Source organism: Pollachius pollachius (assembly GCF_949987615.1).
Source record: "Pollachius pollachius genome assembly, chromosome: 15".
Classification (NCBI taxonomy): domain Eukaryota; kingdom Metazoa; phylum Chordata; class Actinopteri; order Gadiformes; family Gadidae; genus Pollachius; species Pollachius pollachius.
The window spans coordinates 22,222,852-22,243,049 of record NC_136948.1 but is presented as its reverse complement, the minus strand read 5'-3'; the positions used below and the strand labels follow the sequence as shown (position 1 = coordinate 22,243,049).

The 20,198-nt window shown below is 47.5% G+C and overlaps 1 protein-coding gene across 1 annotated transcript; it reads right to left on the bottom strand.

Annotated features, from left to right (window-relative positions):
- Positions 1-601: 601 nt before the first annotated feature.
- Positions 602-16,455, bottom strand: rin3 (Ras and Rab interactor 3). Its single transcript, XM_079752498.1, has 14 exons — positions 16,136-16,455; positions 9,491-10,118; positions 9,087-9,198; positions 8,833-8,905; positions 8,596-8,684; positions 7,133-8,150; positions 6,695-6,875; positions 6,188-6,359; positions 5,833-5,954; positions 3,298-3,484; positions 3,048-3,179; positions 2,790-2,956; positions 1,859-1,973; positions 602-1,375 (listed from the first exon to the last, which is right to left on the bottom strand). Exons 1-14 carry the CDS (start codon positions 16,168-16,170, stop codon positions 1,086-1,088), a joined length of 3,321 nt encoding a protein of 1,106 aa, XP_079608624.1. The 5' UTR covers positions 16,171-16,455; the 3' UTR covers positions 602-1,085.
- Positions 16,456-20,198: the final 3,743 nt, after the last annotated feature.

Sequence of the window (20,198 nt, the reverse complement as noted above, 5' to 3'; positions counted from 1 at the left end):
GCATTTAGGAGCTGCTGTTGGACCTCGTTACCACAGTGGCTTTGCTAGGCACCCTTGAAAAAGAAGCAGTTGATCTTCACAATAGTTCCGGAACTCTCTGGATGTTAGGAGGCTAACAAGCTTTTTACAGCCACAGTCCAAGCCATGACACGGCTGTTATACCATTACTAGAAAATGCTATGTATCTTTCCTCTTATTTGTCGAACAACTTTGTATTTCCCCATTTCCTCAGTGGATATGTATACATCCTACAAACAAAAAGAAAATAGCACTCGTTTTTCTCCTGCATTTGTTCATCATTTTAGTTTGAATTCATCTTGATCTCTATTTTTTTGTTGCTTTCTCCAGGTGTGCACATCAACACACATCTGACACCACATTGAGAATGGCATCATTATCTGTGTTATGTGAACCTTATGCCATTCTGGCTTTTAGACGGATTATATTTAAATGGACTGAATGAACATGAATGGGCACGTTTTATTCTTGAAAAACGTTCCAGTTGTGCTGCAGTAGAAAGGTAGTACATAGGGCAAATGTATATTGATGCTGTAGTTTTAGTTTTTGAAATATATTTTTTAAAAAAGTAGTTTAAACAACATAGGGAAAACATAACAATTTATTTACATAAACATAGTGAAGGATTGATTATGGAGTTGCCAGCTTGTAATGTTTCTACTTTTCTTAATTTTATAAACATGTTACGATAAAATGATTGAACTTTAGATTTTTTTTTTTTTTTATCTCTCCAAATGTTCTTGTTGCAACAAGTCTCTCGCAACTGTTTTACATTTAAGAACAGAGCATTATAGATGATAATGTAATATTACTGTACATATTGTGTGTATATTTTCAATTTTTATGCTATGGCATTTGCTTGGAGATCTTTGGAGTTTGTAACATTGAAAACATGAATTTAGAAAGAAGATAATAGGAAGGAGCTATTCGACATTCTGGCTGTTCTGTTTGCCATTATGTTTAGAAACCTAAGCAGAAATAGGCTTTCCATATGTAAACAATGTAAACCGTGATGATGTTGTAATACTGTGCCAATATAAATTGTTTGTTGAAGCCCTTCCAAAGAGTTACAAACTGATCAGACTTTCCCCTGCTTGCTCCTGAATAGCGTCGTCCAATGTCAGAACCGTTTTCGTGTCGTCCTGGTTCCCAGTTTCCCCAGGACCATCACTATCGAGGACCTGTTTGGGATCCACAGGGGGAGCGATGCTAGTCTGGACGTCAGCTAGAAGGTGGGCTGGGTGGAACACGAAACAGTAGCCCCCTGGCGGTAGGCTGTTCTTCACACCCAGAGCCAGCTCTGTCGGTGCCAGGGGCCGGATGAGGCCGTCCATAAACAAACTGATAATGTAGGAGTCTATTAGGGACAAGTAAACACAGGGAAAGGGGAGGGATTTAGTTTGTTGCAATCTACAACCTCGCCTCTAGATGCAATTTAATCAAAGACACTGCACCGTTAAAGCAAACATTAGAATTAGAACAGATTCATTTATAGATTTTTACATTGCCTTTAACCTTTAAATGGCAGGAAAACTGTGATCTAATGTGAACATGCACTTTAAAGTGATCAAGGTAATTCCTATTTAGCCATAATACGAAGTATAGCAGTCCTACTTAAAAACTTTGGGCACAAATAAGCAGCTTTTTTCGTTAGCAACTCACAAGCTATGAGATGAGACGACTAAATTCTTTGCTCAACAGTACCCGCATTGACAATGTTCCTATGTGCCTCTACAATAATCCTTTTGAAACAAACCTCCCAGGTCACTCAAGGTAACGGCTGGGACCATGCGACGGACTGACGCCCCCCCAGCCCCTGAGGACAGCGTTGGGGACCGACCTTGTTCAAAGCGTGAGGCGCACTGCGCAGTCAGCTCATGGACGCTGGTGCCCGGGAGAACGCCCAGAGCCCTGGGGTTGGACCCGACCTCTGGGCAGCACACTGTGAGAAAGTCCTGCAGAACATACCCCACACGCAACAGCATATTGGAACAAGAGTGATTATATACAGCATATCTATCCCGCTATAATAAGTGGAGTCTCTGTATGGGTGTCTATTGTGGCAACCAGGCTCCGGCACAGAGACCCTGGAGGCCCAGGGGAGAGGTGGTATACGGGTTATACCGCCCATATCCCCCAGGTGGTGCCAGTGAGCGCATCACTGCTTTCACCAATTAGCGGGATTCAATCTCCTGAGCAGCAGGTTGAGAAGCCAGGCTCAAATAGCCGGATTCAAGGCTCTATCAAGGCTGTTGTGGTTCTAGGGTGAAGAGACCGGTCTTTGAGATGGAGGAATACCAGTTGGACGTGATTCCGCCCAGAGGGACACGCCCGTATATTCCTCCAAGGCTCGAGGAGCCAACACTCTTCTTTATATTTGAATAAACATGCCTTTTTGGCTGAAGCGGGTAGGACGTGTTCTGATTGGGGGGAGGCGGGCCACTCACCGAGCCACACTATCCTTCAATTCTTCTGACAACCGTTACAACGATTGACTTTGCGTTTGGCGCACGTATTGCTGAGGACCAAAGGAAGTGTCGAGTTTCGAGTGTGAAGTGGATTGGGTGAGCGGTTCCAGAGAAAGCTGTAAGCAGCAATTCCGGAGTTCAGGCCATCGGTTTGTTACGAACAGGCACGCTTTGAACGAACACTGCACTAGTTGTAAACAAAGGCACACAACTGAAACAACGCTCCTGTTGGTTCCAATCAGCACATGGAAGCCCAGCAGGTAGAACGGATGACACCCACAGAGGCGTGGTATGGACTCATACCTGCACAGAGCCCTGGGCCATGCGCTCTTTGTTCAGGGTGCGCCGTCTCTCCCAGCGGTTGATGGAGTCCTGCACCTCTCTGCTGAGCTGCCGCGTCGCCGCCCTCTGCTGGTCGAAGGTCTTAATGTGCTCCAGAGCCCCGTAGGTGGTTGTCAGGTAATAGGACCCTACACACACACACGCACACACACACACACACGGTTGTTTCGGATTCTGTTATTGCGTCTAGGCGTGTAGGCGTGCGAGTACGGGGTTTACCTTCTCCTAGTGTCAGAGACGGGTCCATTAGTTCCATCATATACTCCACATCCAGCCTCAGCTGGGCGAGCTTTGATCTGGCCAAGACGTACATCATTACAGGGAGGAAGTCGTCAGCACCGTGGGCCCGCCCTGAAGGTTAGGGGATTGGTCCAAAGTTCATTCTCAACATGAGCAGTGTTGAGCCTTTCATTCTGGTGGAATGTGTACATTTGACTATATTTCCTCTTTGAATGTGACGGGTTGTGACCTGGACTGCTGACGGACATGGAGTCGTAGATGATCTTGCAGGTCTTCAGCAGCAGCTGGATCTTCCTCTGGGGGGAGTACTCCAGGTGGAGGCTGCACAGCTTCACGTTGATCTTCTCCATGGCCTGCGCCTCGGGCACTGCGGTGGTCACTCCAAGCGCTGTGGTGGTGCTGCCCAGAACTGTGGACTGTCCAGCACACAGTGATGAAGGGGACACCCTTTAGACAGGGTGCCACTTTAGGACAAACACAGGCTTAGAACACATTCTGGGCCCGTTCATGTCAGCGCTGCACAGGAAGTCGAGAGGACACTTGTGTTGCTGTCGCCGCTTCTCACCTGCCTGTCTGTTTGTTTGTCCTGTCTGTTTTTGCGTCTCTCTGAACTCTGGCAATTACTACCTCCATTCCTTTCCCTCCTTGCCAATTACCTGTGGCCTCTACCCTCCAATTTTTTCGCTATCTGGACCAACTGCAAGGCTTTCGACTAGCTCCCTGATTCACCTCTCCGATACTAGCGGCCAAATTGGCCGGCGTTTCTCACCTGTTTGCCGGGATTGTGCTTCTGCAATATTCACCAAAGGAAGTCCGGGATCTCTCTTGCAACTCATTCACAAACTGTCGGTCGAAATAACTTGCTGCGGGATCCTACGGTGCCCTCAGTATATCCACAGTGCTGCCCGCTACAAGGCTGTTAGTTTATAAGGTAAAACAATATCACAAACACTATCCCCACGCTGCTGTCCTGCCGGCATATCGCCACACGGTGGCAGCATCAGCACAACACTACCTGCACATCCGCCAGTGTCTTCCTTTCTCTATTGAACTGTCTCAGCTTCCCTCAGCATATCCTGGGTCCCACCGATAACAAGGGCCACACACTAGACTTGGGGCCTCGAATTCTCTTTTTTGCGGAGGGAAATTTCCTTTCCTAAGGAGATGACCCGGAAGTCCTTGGAGGAAAGGTGGTTAGAATTCTAGAAGTGCTTAGGAAAGGAGCCTCGATGCATCCTTAACCCTCCTTTAGCATAGGTTACTCCTGAGCAACCTTTACGAAAGGAAAGGAGATAGTGGTATCCCATAATCCTTTACGGCGGCAATATTTAAAGCAAGAGGCCACCGAAGAAGTTTACCGACTCTAAGCGAAGAAGCATGAGAGACGCGGGAAAGCAGAAGAAGAGAAGGGAAGAAAATACAATGGATGTTAATGGATACCAATTCCAGAAACATATAATTTTAATCGAAATGAATTAATTTATTGCTGTTTATTAAGCACACAATATAAACCGTAAGAAAATAAAATGCCGACTTCCCATTTAAGAAAGACTTCTGGGGGCAGTTAATTTCAACATCAACATAAGTTTAGCCTCTTTTTTTTCACATGTGAATTGGAATTGGCCTAAAATATTCCCGCTGGCCAAGTCCGACCTAAGTGATTCTCGCTGTTGGCGATAACCTGATTGAAATCAATACGACAAGAACGCATGGATCAAAGAGCGGTTGTTGCAGTCCAACTTCGGAAAATTGTGGTTTCACACTAGAGACGCTAGAGGTCGGCAATACCCAGCGTCGCGCAATGACGTCGGTTAGGTAAAGAGGAGTCTAATTCATTTTAAACAGCGCTGTCTTTTCCTATGTTCGAAAGGAAGCACCTTTTCATCCCTCCTTGACCGTGACGTTTTAACGAAGGTTAAGGAAAGGAGGCATAAAGGGTAGGAGATTTGACTATTCCTAGAGGCCCTTGGTGTGCGCCATCGGCACTTCTCCTTGTTTTCCAGTGCTTGGACCTAGCTGTCTCGTACACCATCATGCTGTCCTGTTCTCAGTCCCTATCCACCTGCTGAAGCAACATACCCATACCCACTTTTAGGAGCCTCAGGTCAGTGGGTGCGCCAGCCCTGACCTTAAGCGTACCCACTGCTGCGTACCCTTAAGCCCAGCCCTGACCGTAGTGACCCAGGTTTAGTTCCTGCCCTGGTCCTTTGCTGCATGTCCTCCCATCTCCCTCCCTGTCTGTCTCACTCTACAATAAAAAGGATAAAACCTTCAAAAGCACTCAAAACATCGGAGAGAAAAGGTTGGGGTTATTCGCGATCCAGCAATCTGCTTTTACAAACCGATGGTGATTGATGTCTTCACGTGGCATAATATATAATTATATATTAAGATATAATATATAATATCATATTAAGATATAATATCATATTAATATATTAAGGCACATTATGGATACAGGTGACTGGATCGCAAATAATCAGCACCTTTTTTTTTGTCCGATATTATCATATATATATTTTTTAAGGTTTTATCCTTTTTATTGTCGAGCGAGACAGACAGGGAGGAAGAGGACAAGGGCAGGAATCAAACCCAGGTCGCTGCGGTCAGGACTGGCCCTTAATGGTACGCGCGCTACCCGCTGGACTGGGATTATTGTTTGACGAAATGCTGCAGTTGACAGAGATTTCCACCCTGATGTGTATATATATATAAATATATTCATATATATGTGTATGTATATATATGTGCCAGTGAATCCCACCTGGTTGTGAAGCAGGCGCTGGGTGCTGCCGTCCTCTGAATGCAGCGTCTCCAGGCGGAGGTAGATCGACTCTCTCAGGGGCTTCAACACACTCTTACACAGCGCCGCTTCTGCTATGCTCTCTGGAACACACACACACACACACACACACACACAAACAAGAGGAACACAAGCACCCACACGCAGACACGCACATTTCGCTTATTATCTTTGTTTAACTTATTTAGAATAATTCAACAATCAATAAGTCTAAGACATTCACATCCCAAATTTAAAACCCCATCCAGCACCGACACATCCGCCGTCATCAGGTGAAGACGCAGAGCGAGCGGGGGCGCGGCGGCAGTCGGCGTACCCAGCTTGTCGTGTGTGTACTGGTGCTGCGGCTCCAGCATGCCTTGCAGCTCGGTGCTCTGCAGCAGGTAGCTCTTGAGCTGGGTCATCATGGTCCGGATCTCCTGGAGAAGCTCTGTGGTGGACGAGTGGCGGGACATGGTCTCCAGCGTGAAGGAGCGGTGCTCTTTGACCTAAAAAAGGTAGAAGAAAGCATCTGAAACAGCAAACTTCATTGATTCAGCCATCTACAGAACAGTAACTAGTTTTAGTTGCCTAAAGGCTTGCACAGAATTAAAATGAGTAACATCACGCCAGGTGCAAAAGTCAGTTGTCCAGGAACCAACAGTTGAAAGCGTCCAAACAGTGTCAACATATAAATTATTCAATTTATAATCTTATTGGAGTCGATTTTTTCTTACAACAAAATAGGAGAAAATTGCAATAACAAAATAATTTCCTCCAAGAAATAATTGAGGCAGTGAAACAGGCTGGGTTCACAGCCCAACCTACATACTCATATACTCACCAGATTGCCAAAGTAAGTGATTGGGTCTCTGGCCAGCTCCACGATGCGCTGTGTGAGGCGGCCGTCATGGCTGATGAGCCCCGTCAGCACGGAGGAGAGGCGGTGGCGGGCGCGGCCCAGCATCACGGTGGTCGGGGTCCTCTTCACCGCAGCCTTAGAGGGGTGGCTGTCGGACCTCGCGCTGCACAGAGGGAGGGGGGCGGAGGGCATCAGCTGCTGGAGGTACAATCCCAGAGGTGTTGAGTGAGAGGGAGAGAGAGAGCAGCAAAGAGCTGCAGAGCGAGATGTTCAAACCGACAACCATTCACACACAGCCGCCCTCTCCACTCCCTCCCTACACGTCTGCCCTGTCGAGGGGTTTCGTATTTCAGCCGCGGCAACATTTCAGCGCTGCCGGTGCTCTCTGCCCCGCCCCGGGGCTGTGCCTTGAAGGCTCACCTCTGGTTGTGGTCTTCCCCGTGGCCCACCTCCCCGGGTTCTTCCTCTGAGCTGCTGGGAGAGCAGGAGTCGGGGTCGGCACCCCCGGTGGCGCCGCCCTGTGGCGAGTACAGCGACACGTCGGGCCTCCGCCCGGACGAGGGCGGGGCCGCCCTGACAGCTGCACACTGACCGGGGGTCCACCCCGGCCCTCCTGCTGCTTCGGGGGGCTTGGGGGCCTGCTTCCTGCGTGGAGGCGGGACTGGCCGAGGGGGCCTCTTGCACGAGGACTGGGGGGGCAAGGTTGGAGAGGTGGTGTCCAAGGCTCCCTCTACCTCCTCTCTCTCCTTCCCTCCATCTTCCTCCCTCTCCACCGCCTCGCTGACCTCCGTCGGCCGTCCGTCTGTCTGGCTGCTGGGGCCAGGGGCATCCAGCTGGAGCAGGTCCCCGATGGTGGGCGAACCCGGCGCTCTCTGGGCCTCTCCTGCCTCGCCCACGGTGCTGGAGGAGGCGCGGCGCAGCGGGGCCGGGGGTCTGGCCTGCCACGAGACAGGAGGTCTTGATGGAGGAGGAGGCGACAGCGGGGTCTCTGTCTTCGTCGCCTCTTTCAGCAGTTCCTCAGAGCGTCCGTCCTCTCCCACGGCCGAGGGGCTAGCGACGCCACAGGGCGACCCGGCGCACAGACTCGGCGGGCGCGGAGGGGGCCGCTTGAACCTCAGCTTGCTGCTCTGGCCCATGACGTCCGGGGGTTGGACGCCGGTGCCGTTGAGCAGGCTGTGTCGCTGAGCCGGGGGGGCGTCTGCCTGTGGGCACAGCGGTTCTCTCTGGAGTGGTAGAGGACCACCAGAGTCCGGCCTCGGGGCACCCTCGTCGGCTGCTCTGCTGGAGGCCGTAGTGAGCCCAGGGGCCTCGCTCCAGGTGCTGTCCGAGTGTGTGAGGCGCTCCACAACGCTGGGGACAACATGACAGAACTGGGGCTGGGCTGCTGGCGGTTCGTTTGTCCCACCGTCCTGCAGTGGGAGAGCCGTGGTCAAGAACTCTGGAGAGACAGAACAAGGACGAGAGAAAGGGCTTTTAATGAATATCTTCAATAAATCCTTTTGACTATTTTTCGGTTCTTTTAATGGAAAACACAAATCTCAAAACATAAACACCTGACCTGTACATTGTTCTTTGTTGAACTCCAAAAGAATGCGCATACAATACTAACTATGCCACATGTTTTGTTGTTGTGTACTTCACAGTCAAGACCAACTCTGCAAGCTTTTTACCTTTTAGATGGCAGCAACATCACAAGCATGGTAGTAAGTAGGACACAGTTCCTTTTAAGACACATCCATGAGCAACAGTGACATCTACTGCTCATTGAGGGCAGCTAACCCAGTTGTTGTTGCTCTTGCGGATGATATGACGAAAGAGAGCATGGTAGTCTTGCGACTAGCTACATTTGAAAATGTCAGAATGCTCAACGTAAATGTTTATACCTTTTGCCATGGCAGAGACCACCGAGAGTTCCTCTTTTGTTGCCATGGTGATGACCTTTGGTAACCGCAGAGTGACCGGTAAGATGTCTCTAAACCATCCAAAGAGTGTTATCAGACATTATTCTTCCATGTTGTTCTAAAAATGCTTTGTCCTGTGAAATGTAGACAAATGTAATTTATTCTATTTATGTGTATGTGTGTGTGTGTGTGTGTGTGTGTGTATGTGTTCACAAATACCTGCTGAAACAGTAGAATGAAATTAGCTTGATGATATTGTCAAAAAGCAGGCAGGAACCCTCTAGATGCAGAACTGAGGAAAAGACATAAATCATTAAATCTATCCATCTATCTATCTGTCTATTTATCCATCATGATCGTATATTGCATAACACTGTTTGATTACTATATTAGTTGTACAGTTAAATGTCATAGCTTCCAGTCCCCTTGAACTATCATCCAGGTTGGCTGTCTTATGACGTGCAGAGGCCTACATTTCCCATACTCCTTGACTGGTATGTTGTGCGTGGCAGCTCCCCCTGGTCCATTAGGGAGGCGGACTGACAACAAAGTGGCCTGGTCGTCTCTGCAATGAACCAGGAACACCTGCAGAGTACAGAGTTGTTCATGCTCAAACGTTTGCTATCGCCACAGAAGAGGTGTGTCAGGACAACTGTCGTGACGTCTCTGGATGATTGGCTATTAGTAGCCATCTGAGTGAATGTTGTCGCATGGCGATACATGGCGGTGTGTGTGTGTGTGTGTGTGTTAGGGCAAATGATCCTATTAAACGGTAGATTATGCAAAATGCCATGCAAAGGCTTGTATGCAGAAGTCAAAGTAACACATGAATGTAGGAAAGGATTCCCCCTGCTGCAGTGAAACGTGTTCTCCTCACCCCGGCTGCCTCCCTCTCCAGGCGTCTGGAGACCTGCTCCGGCTCCATCTGGCTGACCCTCCACACTGCCGAGCTCCCCGACAGCCTCCCGCTGAAGCCCCCCGGCCTCTCTGAGCCCCGAGGGCGGCAGGAAGGAGGAGAGGGAGGCAAGTGGGAGGGGGTCAAAGGGGGAGCAGCAGGAGAAGAAGAAGAAATAAGTGGGGGAGCAGAGAGGAGTGGAGGTGAAGACCTGAGGCTGGAGCAGGTGACGGAGGAAGGGGACGGAGGAGCGAGTGGTGAGAGGAGGGGGCAGAGGGGGGGAGGGAGGCCAGCGCTGTCGCATGAGGGCTGGGGTGGAGGGTCGACGGGTGGAGGGTCGACGGGTGGAGGGTCGACGGGACCGAGGGAAGAAGGAGAGGGCGGTGGGGCGTGGGGAGGAGGGAGGGAAGAAGGAGAGGGCCTCAGGGCCGGCGGGGGCGGGGGTTTGGATCGTGAGGGCCGGGGTGGCAGCAGTGAAGGGAGAGGAGGAGGCGGACATGAGGAGAGAGGGAGGAGAACTGGTAGAGGGGGAGGCGGGAGGCAGGGCCGGAGAGGTGGGGAGGGAGGGGTTGGGGAGGTGCTCTGCTCTCCGGTCAGCGGGCTCGTCTGGCTAGGGGGCAAAAGATGAATTCGAGTTATCACAGGCGGAGAGTCCCCCCCGGGCGGGTCCTCGTGGTGAGCACTGTGCAGAGGGAAAATATGAATACAGGTCAGAAACTAATGCATACACTAAAACCAATAGGAATTGTATATGCTTGTTCTATACTATTGTAGTTTTACAGACCTTTCTGCAAATGTTTGTGTTACACGACATTTCATTGCGCTGTAGCAGAAGCTTTTGTTTCAAAGGCTACTTTTTGTGCACTTGGTCAACCGAGTTCAGGAATGTTCTATAGCAGTGACTGTTTGCACCACTTTGTCTATGAGTTCACCGGCTGTCCCTTTCTTATCCGACACATCATACCTATATTCATATAGTAAAGTACACATGTCTGATCAGTGGCGGCTGGTGGTTTTTAAAGTGAGGGAGGAAGGCCTGCGTGCTTGGTTGCCATTGGCCTGCTTGCACTGTTGGTGTATGGTGGCATAAGAATGTGGTTTCAGGGTGTTTTGGTGAACTACAAAATAGTAGGGAGGGATAGTTATGTGAATAAAATTGATTCAATATTACCAGTGGCAGCATTGTACTTTGAAAGCTGGTGGGCAGCATGTCTTTGAAATGGACAATATTTTTGCCCTCAATTGGTCGTAATTTGCTAGGTTTATTTTCAGCTACAGTTGTTTAAAGAAAAATTAAGACACAAGACCAAAAGTGATGCCATTTAAAATGCATCCTGCTCTGAATCATTCACTAACATCCTTTTCACAATATCAAACAGAATGGGCAGAGTAACAAACAACTAAAATAACAAAAATAACATTAGGGCTGTAAGCCTCACATTGTTTGAGACAAATGTGGATGTTAATGGATGTTTCAGAATGTTGGTCATGGTGTTAAGCCAATTAAGATTGAGGGACTTCCTTTATAGATCAAGTCAATCCTCCTCGCTGTTTGTGTTGCAAAGATATCACTGAACTGGTCACACAAAATGGGATATTTTTAAAGTGATTTCAGAATAACAGCATGTGTAGCTCCACGCTTTCAAACCACGGACCTATTAAAGAAAGCTTCAGACGGCTTGGTTACCCAACGGAGGAGTGTCGAAAAAATAGGTAGGCTCAGCGCGTTCATTTCGTGACCTTGCCTAACTTTTGGCGGTGGAAACGCCAATACAGGTGAACCGAGCCGCACCGCACCGCTCGGTGGAAACGGCAATATAAGCGAACAGAGCCGCACCGCTCGGTGGAAACGAGGCATAGACTGAGTGCCGTATCGCTGGTTCTCATAGCATAGACTTAAGGGGATTACCCCCTCCTCCGGGGTGCTCCACAGCCAGGGATCCTCTTATTGGTTCACAGCGCAGCCAGGGCTCCTCTTATTGGTTCACAGCGCAGCCAGGGCTCCTCTTATTGGTTCACAGGGCAGCCAGGGCTCCTCTTATTGGTTCACAGCGCAGCCAGGGCTCCTCTTATTGGTTCACAGGGCAGCCAGGGCTCCTCTTATTGGTTCACAGGGCAGCCAGGGCTCCTCTTATTGGTTCATAGCGCAGCCAGGGCTCCTCTTATTGGTTCACAGGGCAGCCAGGGCTCCTCTTATTGGTTCACAGCGCAGCCAGGGCTCCTCTTATTGGTTCACAGCGCAGCCAGGGCTCCTCTTATTGGTTCATAGCGCAGCCAGGGCTCCTCTTATTGGTTCACAGCGCAGCCAGGGCTCCTCTTATTGGTTCACAGCGCAGCCAGGGCTCCTCTTATTGGTTCACAGTGCAGCCAGGGCTCCTCTTATTGGTTCACAGTGCAGCCAGGGCTCCAGCCTATTCGTGAATAGATTTGGCTCGATTCAGACACCTTAGCTAGCCAACCCCACTCAGAAGAGGAATTTCTGTCTCTCTCCCATCGAACCCCATGTTATTCACTGGCCGCCAACACTGCAGAGGAAATGAATGGGAGTCAGTGGAGGCTGAGGGAGGAACGTAGCCTGGGTATACATATTCTGCCTTGCGTGTGATTTCATTTCGAGCTGCTAGGCAGCCTGGATGCCATGGAACCGATTTTAGATAGGGAACCAATCACAGAACGGGGAGGGACGGCAAGACGATGACGACGTCTATGCGACACACCCATCGTCTTCTTCCTCATCGAATTTCTGTCGCTCTACATACGTCATCTGGTATAATTGATACGATTGGCTATGAGCTACATACAGACTCATATGATAGACATTCGTAGCGCCCAATAAACGGCTCTGGGCAATCGTAAACCACGCCTCAAATACGAGAAAATGAATGTGTGGTTCCCAGACCTCTCTCAATGTAGATTGAGATGAGGTCTGGCGTCAGCCCGGCTAGGAGGAACGTCCTCCAGCAGTCATTTTTAATAGACGATAGGGAGGGCTAATGTCCCTTTTCCCAGGGAAACAAACATTACATATACAAAGGCATTAAAGTAGTCATACTTAAGGGCATTCATTCATGACAGTAGTCTGGGCATTTTTTATTCTCAACAATGTTAAGAAATAAGTGCTCCTCACTGGAGAAGCCTCCACTGTGTCTCATATAGTTAGGAACCTGTAACTTTTTTTTTTTGTAATTCTTTTTTACAATTATATGCAGTCCTCCCTCCCTTCTTTCTCAAAATAAGTACCTTCTATTTTCATTTCTTGTCTTATAAACTGAATGTTGCCTGTCCCTTTATCGTTTTTCATTAAACATCTTCTCATGACATAGCCATGAGAGTCTGGGGGTACAGAGTGAAACTAACTATTAACTTTAAATATATTACAATTTTTTCAATCTACCTAGAACTACAGGGGGCAATATCTGATGAAAATAGGCGTGATTGCTATCTGGGACTGAGCATGCGAACCAGCTAACATGTTAGCCGGCCATGCTATACCTTGTTGAATGGTATAAGTGTGTGCCGAAGCCGATGACCCCTGACCTCTAAAGTCCAAGCTGATGGGCTCACATTCTAACCGCCTACCTATCCTACTTTCCTCTTTCAATGTATTCCTCAGGGCGGATATTTGCTGAATCCGCTAGTCAAATATTTTTCGTTAATAATACCCAAACTTCCAATTGAAACAAAATATTTATTAAATAGTTGGCCAATCATATTGTACATTGTTAATACCTCCAAAAATGAATTATATCATGGGAATGAGAAGTTGGGAGGGAGTACTTTTTTTTTAACGAAATGAACATAATAATAATAAACCACAGCATAAATAAATTTTGTTGCTGATCCCACTAGATGTGGTGTTGAGGTTAGTGACACTTGACACGGTTTTGTCATATTATCAGAACTGCTCTCTGGGTCATCACCACAGTGGTCCATAATGGTTCACCATCCCAGTGGTCCATACTGGGTCACCATCCCAGTGGTCCATACTGGGTCACCCGCACAGTGGTCCATAATGGTTCACCATCCCAGTGGTCCATAATGGTTCACCATCCCAGTGGTGGTGTCCATAATGGTTCACCAACCCAGTGGTTCATAATGGTTCACCATCCCAGTGGTCCATAATGGTTCACCATCCCAGTGGTCCATAATGTTTCACCATCCCAGTGCTCCACAATGGTTCACCATCACAGTGGTTCATAATGGTTCACCATCCCAGTGGTTCATAATGGTTCACCATCCCAGTGGTCCATACTGGGTCACCACCACAGTGGTGGTGTCCATACTGGTTCACCATCCCAGTGGTCCATACTGGGTCACCACCACAGTGGTCCATTCTGGGTCACCACCACAGTGGTGGTGTCCATACTGGTTCACCATCCCAGTGGTCCATACTGGGTCACAATCCCAGTGGTCCATACTGGGTCACCACCACAGTGGTGGTGTCCATACTGGTTCACCATCCCAGTGGTCCATACTGGGTCACCACCACAGTGGTCCATACTGGGTCACCACCACAGTGGTGGTGTCCATACTGGGTCACCATCCCAGTGGTCCATAATGGGTCACCATCCCAGTGGTCCATAATGGGTCACCACCACAGTGGTCCATACTGGGTCACCATCCCAGTGGTCCATACTGGGTCACCACCACAGTGGTCCATACTGGGTCACCACCACAGTGGTGGTGTCCATACTGGTTCACCATCCCAGTGGTCCATACTGGGTCACCATCCCAGTGGTCCATAATGGGTCACCACCACAGTGGTCCAGGATGTGCAGACCCAACACATTTGGAACTCAAACTCAAACTCCAAAAAAAAATTTGTAAGTATCATTATTTACAATTTCAAACACAAATTATATGAACTAAAAAAATCATGGACAATATGGACATCTTCTCATTTTCAAGCGTTCATTGGTAAGTGCTGCATGCAGCGCTCAACTATTGTTCTTCTTCTCTACAAACTTTGGGACACTACTCCTCCCACATTTGTATATAAAATATTCAGATTAGCTTGGAATCGCGCGCTTCCATTACATTTTTTTAAGACATTTTAAACTGTTTAAGATACTTTTAAAATATATATTTTTTACAATGGAAGACTTCACCTACTTCAGACTTCGTAACTTGGTAAATTCTTAACTGTTAACCTTTGTTCAAGCATTTAACAAATCAACACGTTTTGGTCTTCAATTAATTCAAAGCAGAAGCTCGATATAATTTATACTTTTTCAGAATCAGTTTAATTTCATACCCGTTTTATATATTTTGAGTTGTCCTCCATCGAGGCGAGAGCGGATCACGTGATCGCCAACAAGCGTGGATATCACTAAAGCTAACCATTGCGTCACTATCACTAAAGCTAACCATTGCGTGGATATCACTAAAGATAACCATTGCGTGGATATCACTAAAGCTAACCATTGCGTGGATATCACTAAAGCTAACCATTGCGTGGATATCACTAAAGCTAACCATTGCGGGTGTCGCGGAGGCTAAACAACGCCAATATTTAACCTAGAAACACATGTGAAGCTTAAACAGTTACGTTATTTCTTGTTACACTGGGGCTAAAATGATTAACCTATTGGAAATATGATGCATGCTAACAACAATGCTATCTACACAAAAGACACACACACACACACCCACACACAAACACACACACACACACACACACACACACTATCAGAACATTCTATATTTTATCTCAAATGTATTCATACTGGATCACATTTGTTTAACTCTTTACTTTATTTGTTGCCAACCATTTTACATTTGTTAAATGGTGTGCATATTACATTGTTGACTCCATTTTGACTTAAGAACTTTAACATTTATTTACGTCTTAAACTTTCTAGATTTACTAAGACATATTTTCAACTTTGCACTACAGCACTCACCACATTTTCTGCAGGAAATGCATTTTCTAGTTTATATAATACAGCATATACATCCTCATGCAGCCAACAATAGTTGGAGCCACTGCCCTATAGACTTCTGGCCCCTGAGTATTCCATTAGCACACTGCATTTTGGTTGGTCGACGATTTGTGATCACCAACCAAGTCTGATGGCAGGAGATATCTAAGCCGAAAGTGAGCGGCCTAGAAGTGCAGGCAGAGGAGGAATCATGCCTTGTGTGCAAGAAGTTCTTCTTAAGAAACAGGCAATGTTCTCCATCCAGCATCACTCCAAGATTATTGTGCGTCAGAGTATAGTGTTGTTTATTCAAGCAAGTCAAGCACTAACAAGAGTAGTTATATTTTGTGTTCTTTGAACTTATTCCGAAAGTGGTTCTTTATGATAAATTAAAGCAAGTATTTTTACATCCATTAGTTCCAAAGACCTTTACGACAGACCGATCTGAATAACCTAGAAAATGTCCCTCCCTCCACGGACTGCCAGGAGTATGATACAAGAGTGGGTTAAAAGGGCTACCAAAACTTTGCTCCTCAGTTGAACATGTGGAACTTAAATGGAATTTATAAACTTCACATTTACAGCAAGCAAAGCAATAACGGCCACAACCGCCCTCCCCCCTCGCAACACAGAAACAAACACACAGCTGTCCCATCCCCCCCAAATTCCATTGCAAGAAAAGTTCAGTGGAGTCTCTGAGCTGTACCTTGTCTCTCGGGGGAGAGTGCTGCATTCTTCCATGTTCTCTTCAGGGTTGGAGAGCGGAGTGTCTTTCCCCGGCTCTCCGCTGTCTAGTGTTTATTCAGTCTTCACTCTTTTCTCCTCGGCCTCTGGTCTCTCAAGCCCATTAGAAGCCCCACCTCCTGTCTGCTGCTTCTCCTTTTTCTGCTGAATTGAACAATGGAGGGAAGAAAATATAAAAGTGACTCTGTGGAAAGAATGTTCCTCTGGGTCTGTGTCAGCTCTCTCTCTCTCTCTCTCTCTCTCTCTCTCTCTCTCTCTCCTCCCTCTCTCCCTCTCTCCCTCTCTCTCTCCCTCTCTCTCTCTCTCTCTCTCTCTCTCTCTCTCTCTCTCTACTTTATTTTAAGTTGAGTGTCTCAACTTCCTCTCAACATCAGGCAGGAAGAGGCTGAACCGTTTGGTCAAAAAACCCCATCTCTCTCTCTCTCTCTCTCTCTCTCTCTCTCTCTCTCTCTCCTCTCCCTCTATCTCTCTCTCTCTCTCCTTTATTTTAAGTTGAGTGTCTCAACTTCCTCTCAACATCAGGCCGGAAGAGGCTGAACCGTTTGGTCAAAAAACCCCATCTCTCTCTCTCTCTTTCTCTCTCTCTCTCTTCTCTCTCTCTCTCTCTCTCTCTCTCTCTCTCTCTCTCTTCTCTCTCTCTCTCTCTCTCTCTCTCTCTCTCTCTCTCTCTCTCTCTCAAAAGAAGAAAGGACTTCCTTCTCTGAAAACAATTACGTCATACAACCGAACCGACCATTATTGCCTGCTGCATCATGAATCCTCATGTAAACTAACAGCAACAGCCAGCAGAACCCTGAGTCCTTTCCCCCCCCCATTTCCTCAGTCATTCTTTCCTCCCCTCCTGCACAAGACTGAGCAGCGACTCTCCACATTCTCCCCCTAAGCTTAAATGACTATCTGCAAGTCTTGTTTTACTCCCTCTAACTCTTCTTCCACCGATCCCAACCCAGCCCTCCGCACCCTCTTTCTCAATCCCATTCACATTAACCCCCCAATCACACTTAAAACAGCCCGCTGCTGCTTTAGCTCTATCAATTGATTTAATACAACTTTTAATAAACTGCCAAAATATTCACATGACCGTCAAATTGGATGTATAGTGTGTGCTGTTCACTGACCACTGTACAGTGGCCCCCTGCGTAGAAGAGCGTCAGTTTCACTAGGGGGAGCCATCGTCATACCTCACAAACGCCCTAATAGATATGCATATCTACACAGGTACTGTTCTGGATCGTCGGTCACTATTTTATACATCTATGGTCCAGTGGCGGCTGGTGATTAAAATTGTGGGTGGGGTGCAGTAATGGACGGGGATCCGCTGGTCCGATTTGATTTCCTGTATTCTGGTGCATTTTGAGGAGGGCCACTACCTAAAAATTCAGATTCATAGCCTACAGGATGTAGGCTATGAGTCTGACTTGCTGGGCCTGGACAAGCTTATGCGTGCATCAGCCCAGTAGTGAAGGTGCGGTATAGCCCACATCAGTTACGGCTCGCGTTTCCACCGACGACAGTCCCCTTATGGTAGGACAAGGTTTAAGCCGGATGGCGATAGCCGCGGCAGCTACGTAAGCATCGTGACCACATAGCAGCCTGACACAGTGTAGCCTGCTATTAAATACAAGGAAAAATAAGAATTTGACACAATAAACAAAGAGCAAAAATATAGGACGTCCAAGAAGGACGTCAAACTTTGGCATGACATTGTCTTCAATAAACGAAGCTTTCGCCGTTGTACAGAAATACCTTGCGGGTACTGCGTTTGTTTTTATTATCCCCCTGTACCAAGGAAGTGATGACTCTGTCGACCATTCAACGGACGGCGTGTGTAGCTCGAACTTGTCTGCACCCTTTCAGACGTCTCAGTACCTCAACTCAGTACTGCGGGATGAGTACGGCTCAATACGGCTCAGTCCGGGTCACGCCCACTTTTGGCGGTATAAACGCAGACCGTGCCCCACCTTTGCATACTGAACCAACCTACACCTGCTGATGGTAATGCGCCATTACACTACAGACCTCATTTATGACCATTCCACCCAATAGCATCCAGCTGGTGCCCTGGAGCCGAACACTGTGGTGTGGCAACAGCACTGTGGTGTGGCAACAGCACTGATGTGTGGCATCGCACTGTGGTGTGGCAGGTCGGCTTTTTGCATAACAGTCACATTCTTCTTTTTCTTCTTCTTCTTCTTTGACTTCGGTCAAACTAGTCAAACAACGTCGGCTGTGACGCAACTGTGATCCAAAAAATCTGGTAAAAGCCAGAAAAACCTGACCTTACCACAGTGCGTTGCCACACCACAGTGCGTTGCCGAACCACAGTGCGTTGCCACACCACAGTGCGTTGCCGAACCACAGTGCTTTGCCACACCACGGCTCCAGGGCGCAAGCTGGATGCTACTCATTCCACCAATAATTGCTATTTGACCCATAGTTGTTATTCTGATATTGAGGAAAGGATCACTGTCCTATAGCGGGTCAAGGTCTATTTCAAATGAAGTTAGAAATATGTTGCTTGATTTTGTTTATATGCTACAGGCCGAAATATATATGTAATATGTAACTTACTTGCATTGGGGAGTCCAATTCCTCCACTGAAATGGGTGGAAAGTGCTTACAACTCTCTGCTAGTTCTATCTCTTCTCTGCATGTAGTTGTGAGGCGCGAGTGCTGCTGAGGGAGGTAGCCTAGTTGATTGATTCGCTGAATTGTCCAATCATGTGGTGAATAACAGTGCCAATGGTCTGGGCGCCCTCTATTGACCCACCGCCACAGCTATTGTCTTTTTATTTCTCTGCCTAATCCGCCGAAAGTTGACATGGCGTGTCGTAGGTTTGAACATGTTTGCGAACATTCCCCACTCGTCTGTCATCAATGTACCCAGAAAGCGTCACTCCGCTAGACACCAGCGGACGTTTAGCTACACATGGTTGATGGTAAGCCAGGCCCAGATACGCTCTGAGGTAGCCTCCGAAATGAGGTAGCCTTCAACTTAGGTAGCCTCCCAAATGAGGTAGCCTCTGACTGTCCAAATGAACCATTATAATTTCAGTTTGAACAGTAGGGTGTGCTCCATAGGTACATCAGTTCTTTCTATAGTAATGACTATTATGTCTCGTTTTACTCCAATTGTCTCTGCAAGCTTGACAGATGTGACAATGCTTAACGTAAGGCTACCTTATCTACTTAATGCATGACAAAGATATGATGTTGCCCTTATAGGATAACAGTACAGTAGTGATGCAGTGGATACGCAATGGTTCTCCTCATGCTTCTTAATAACATTTGTGTAACGGTAAGCAAGATGGAAACAAGCATTATTTGAAATGTGTAGGCTCTATAGTTTACGACAATAGACCTAAAAAACATGTACCAGCAGGGCGTGAGAATGAGTGCAGGAGAGTTAACCTGGTATAGCTATAAAAGCCACACTGCAGACAAAGTATATATGTGCATAGGTGCATATGTGTGTGCACAGGGGTTATGCAAACCCGTTTCTGCATTGCTGAAATCTCTCGCTACCAAATTGCGCACATTTTCTTTCATAGTTGCATTGGCCTACCTCCCTCTTGCTCTCCCTCTTTCCGCCTCCACACTAGAAGTGTGATGCCTACACTGAGGCGAGTCAGCCTCGTGTTTCCCTGTGTGGAGGTGATGAGTGGGAGGCAGAGGGCACGCTGAGAGGGTACACGAGACACAGACCCAAGCTAGTGCGTGGGATAGATGGATAAATATTCTGTTTTGGATAGATGGAGAGGGATGGATGGATAATCTGATACATGAGAGAGAGAGAGAGAATGAGGGAGGGTATTGATGGATTGATAGATATTTAAGTACTAAAGATATATCTAGATAGAGAAATATAGAGAAGGAGGAAATGGAGAGAGACAGTATGGACACAAGGAGAGGGGCTGAAGATGATTTACTGAGATAAATTAGGCTTCAGGGACAGAGACAGTGAGGCAGAGCAGCTGAATTGAAGAGGCTTGTGTGTGTGTGTGTGTGAGTGTGTGTGTGTGTGT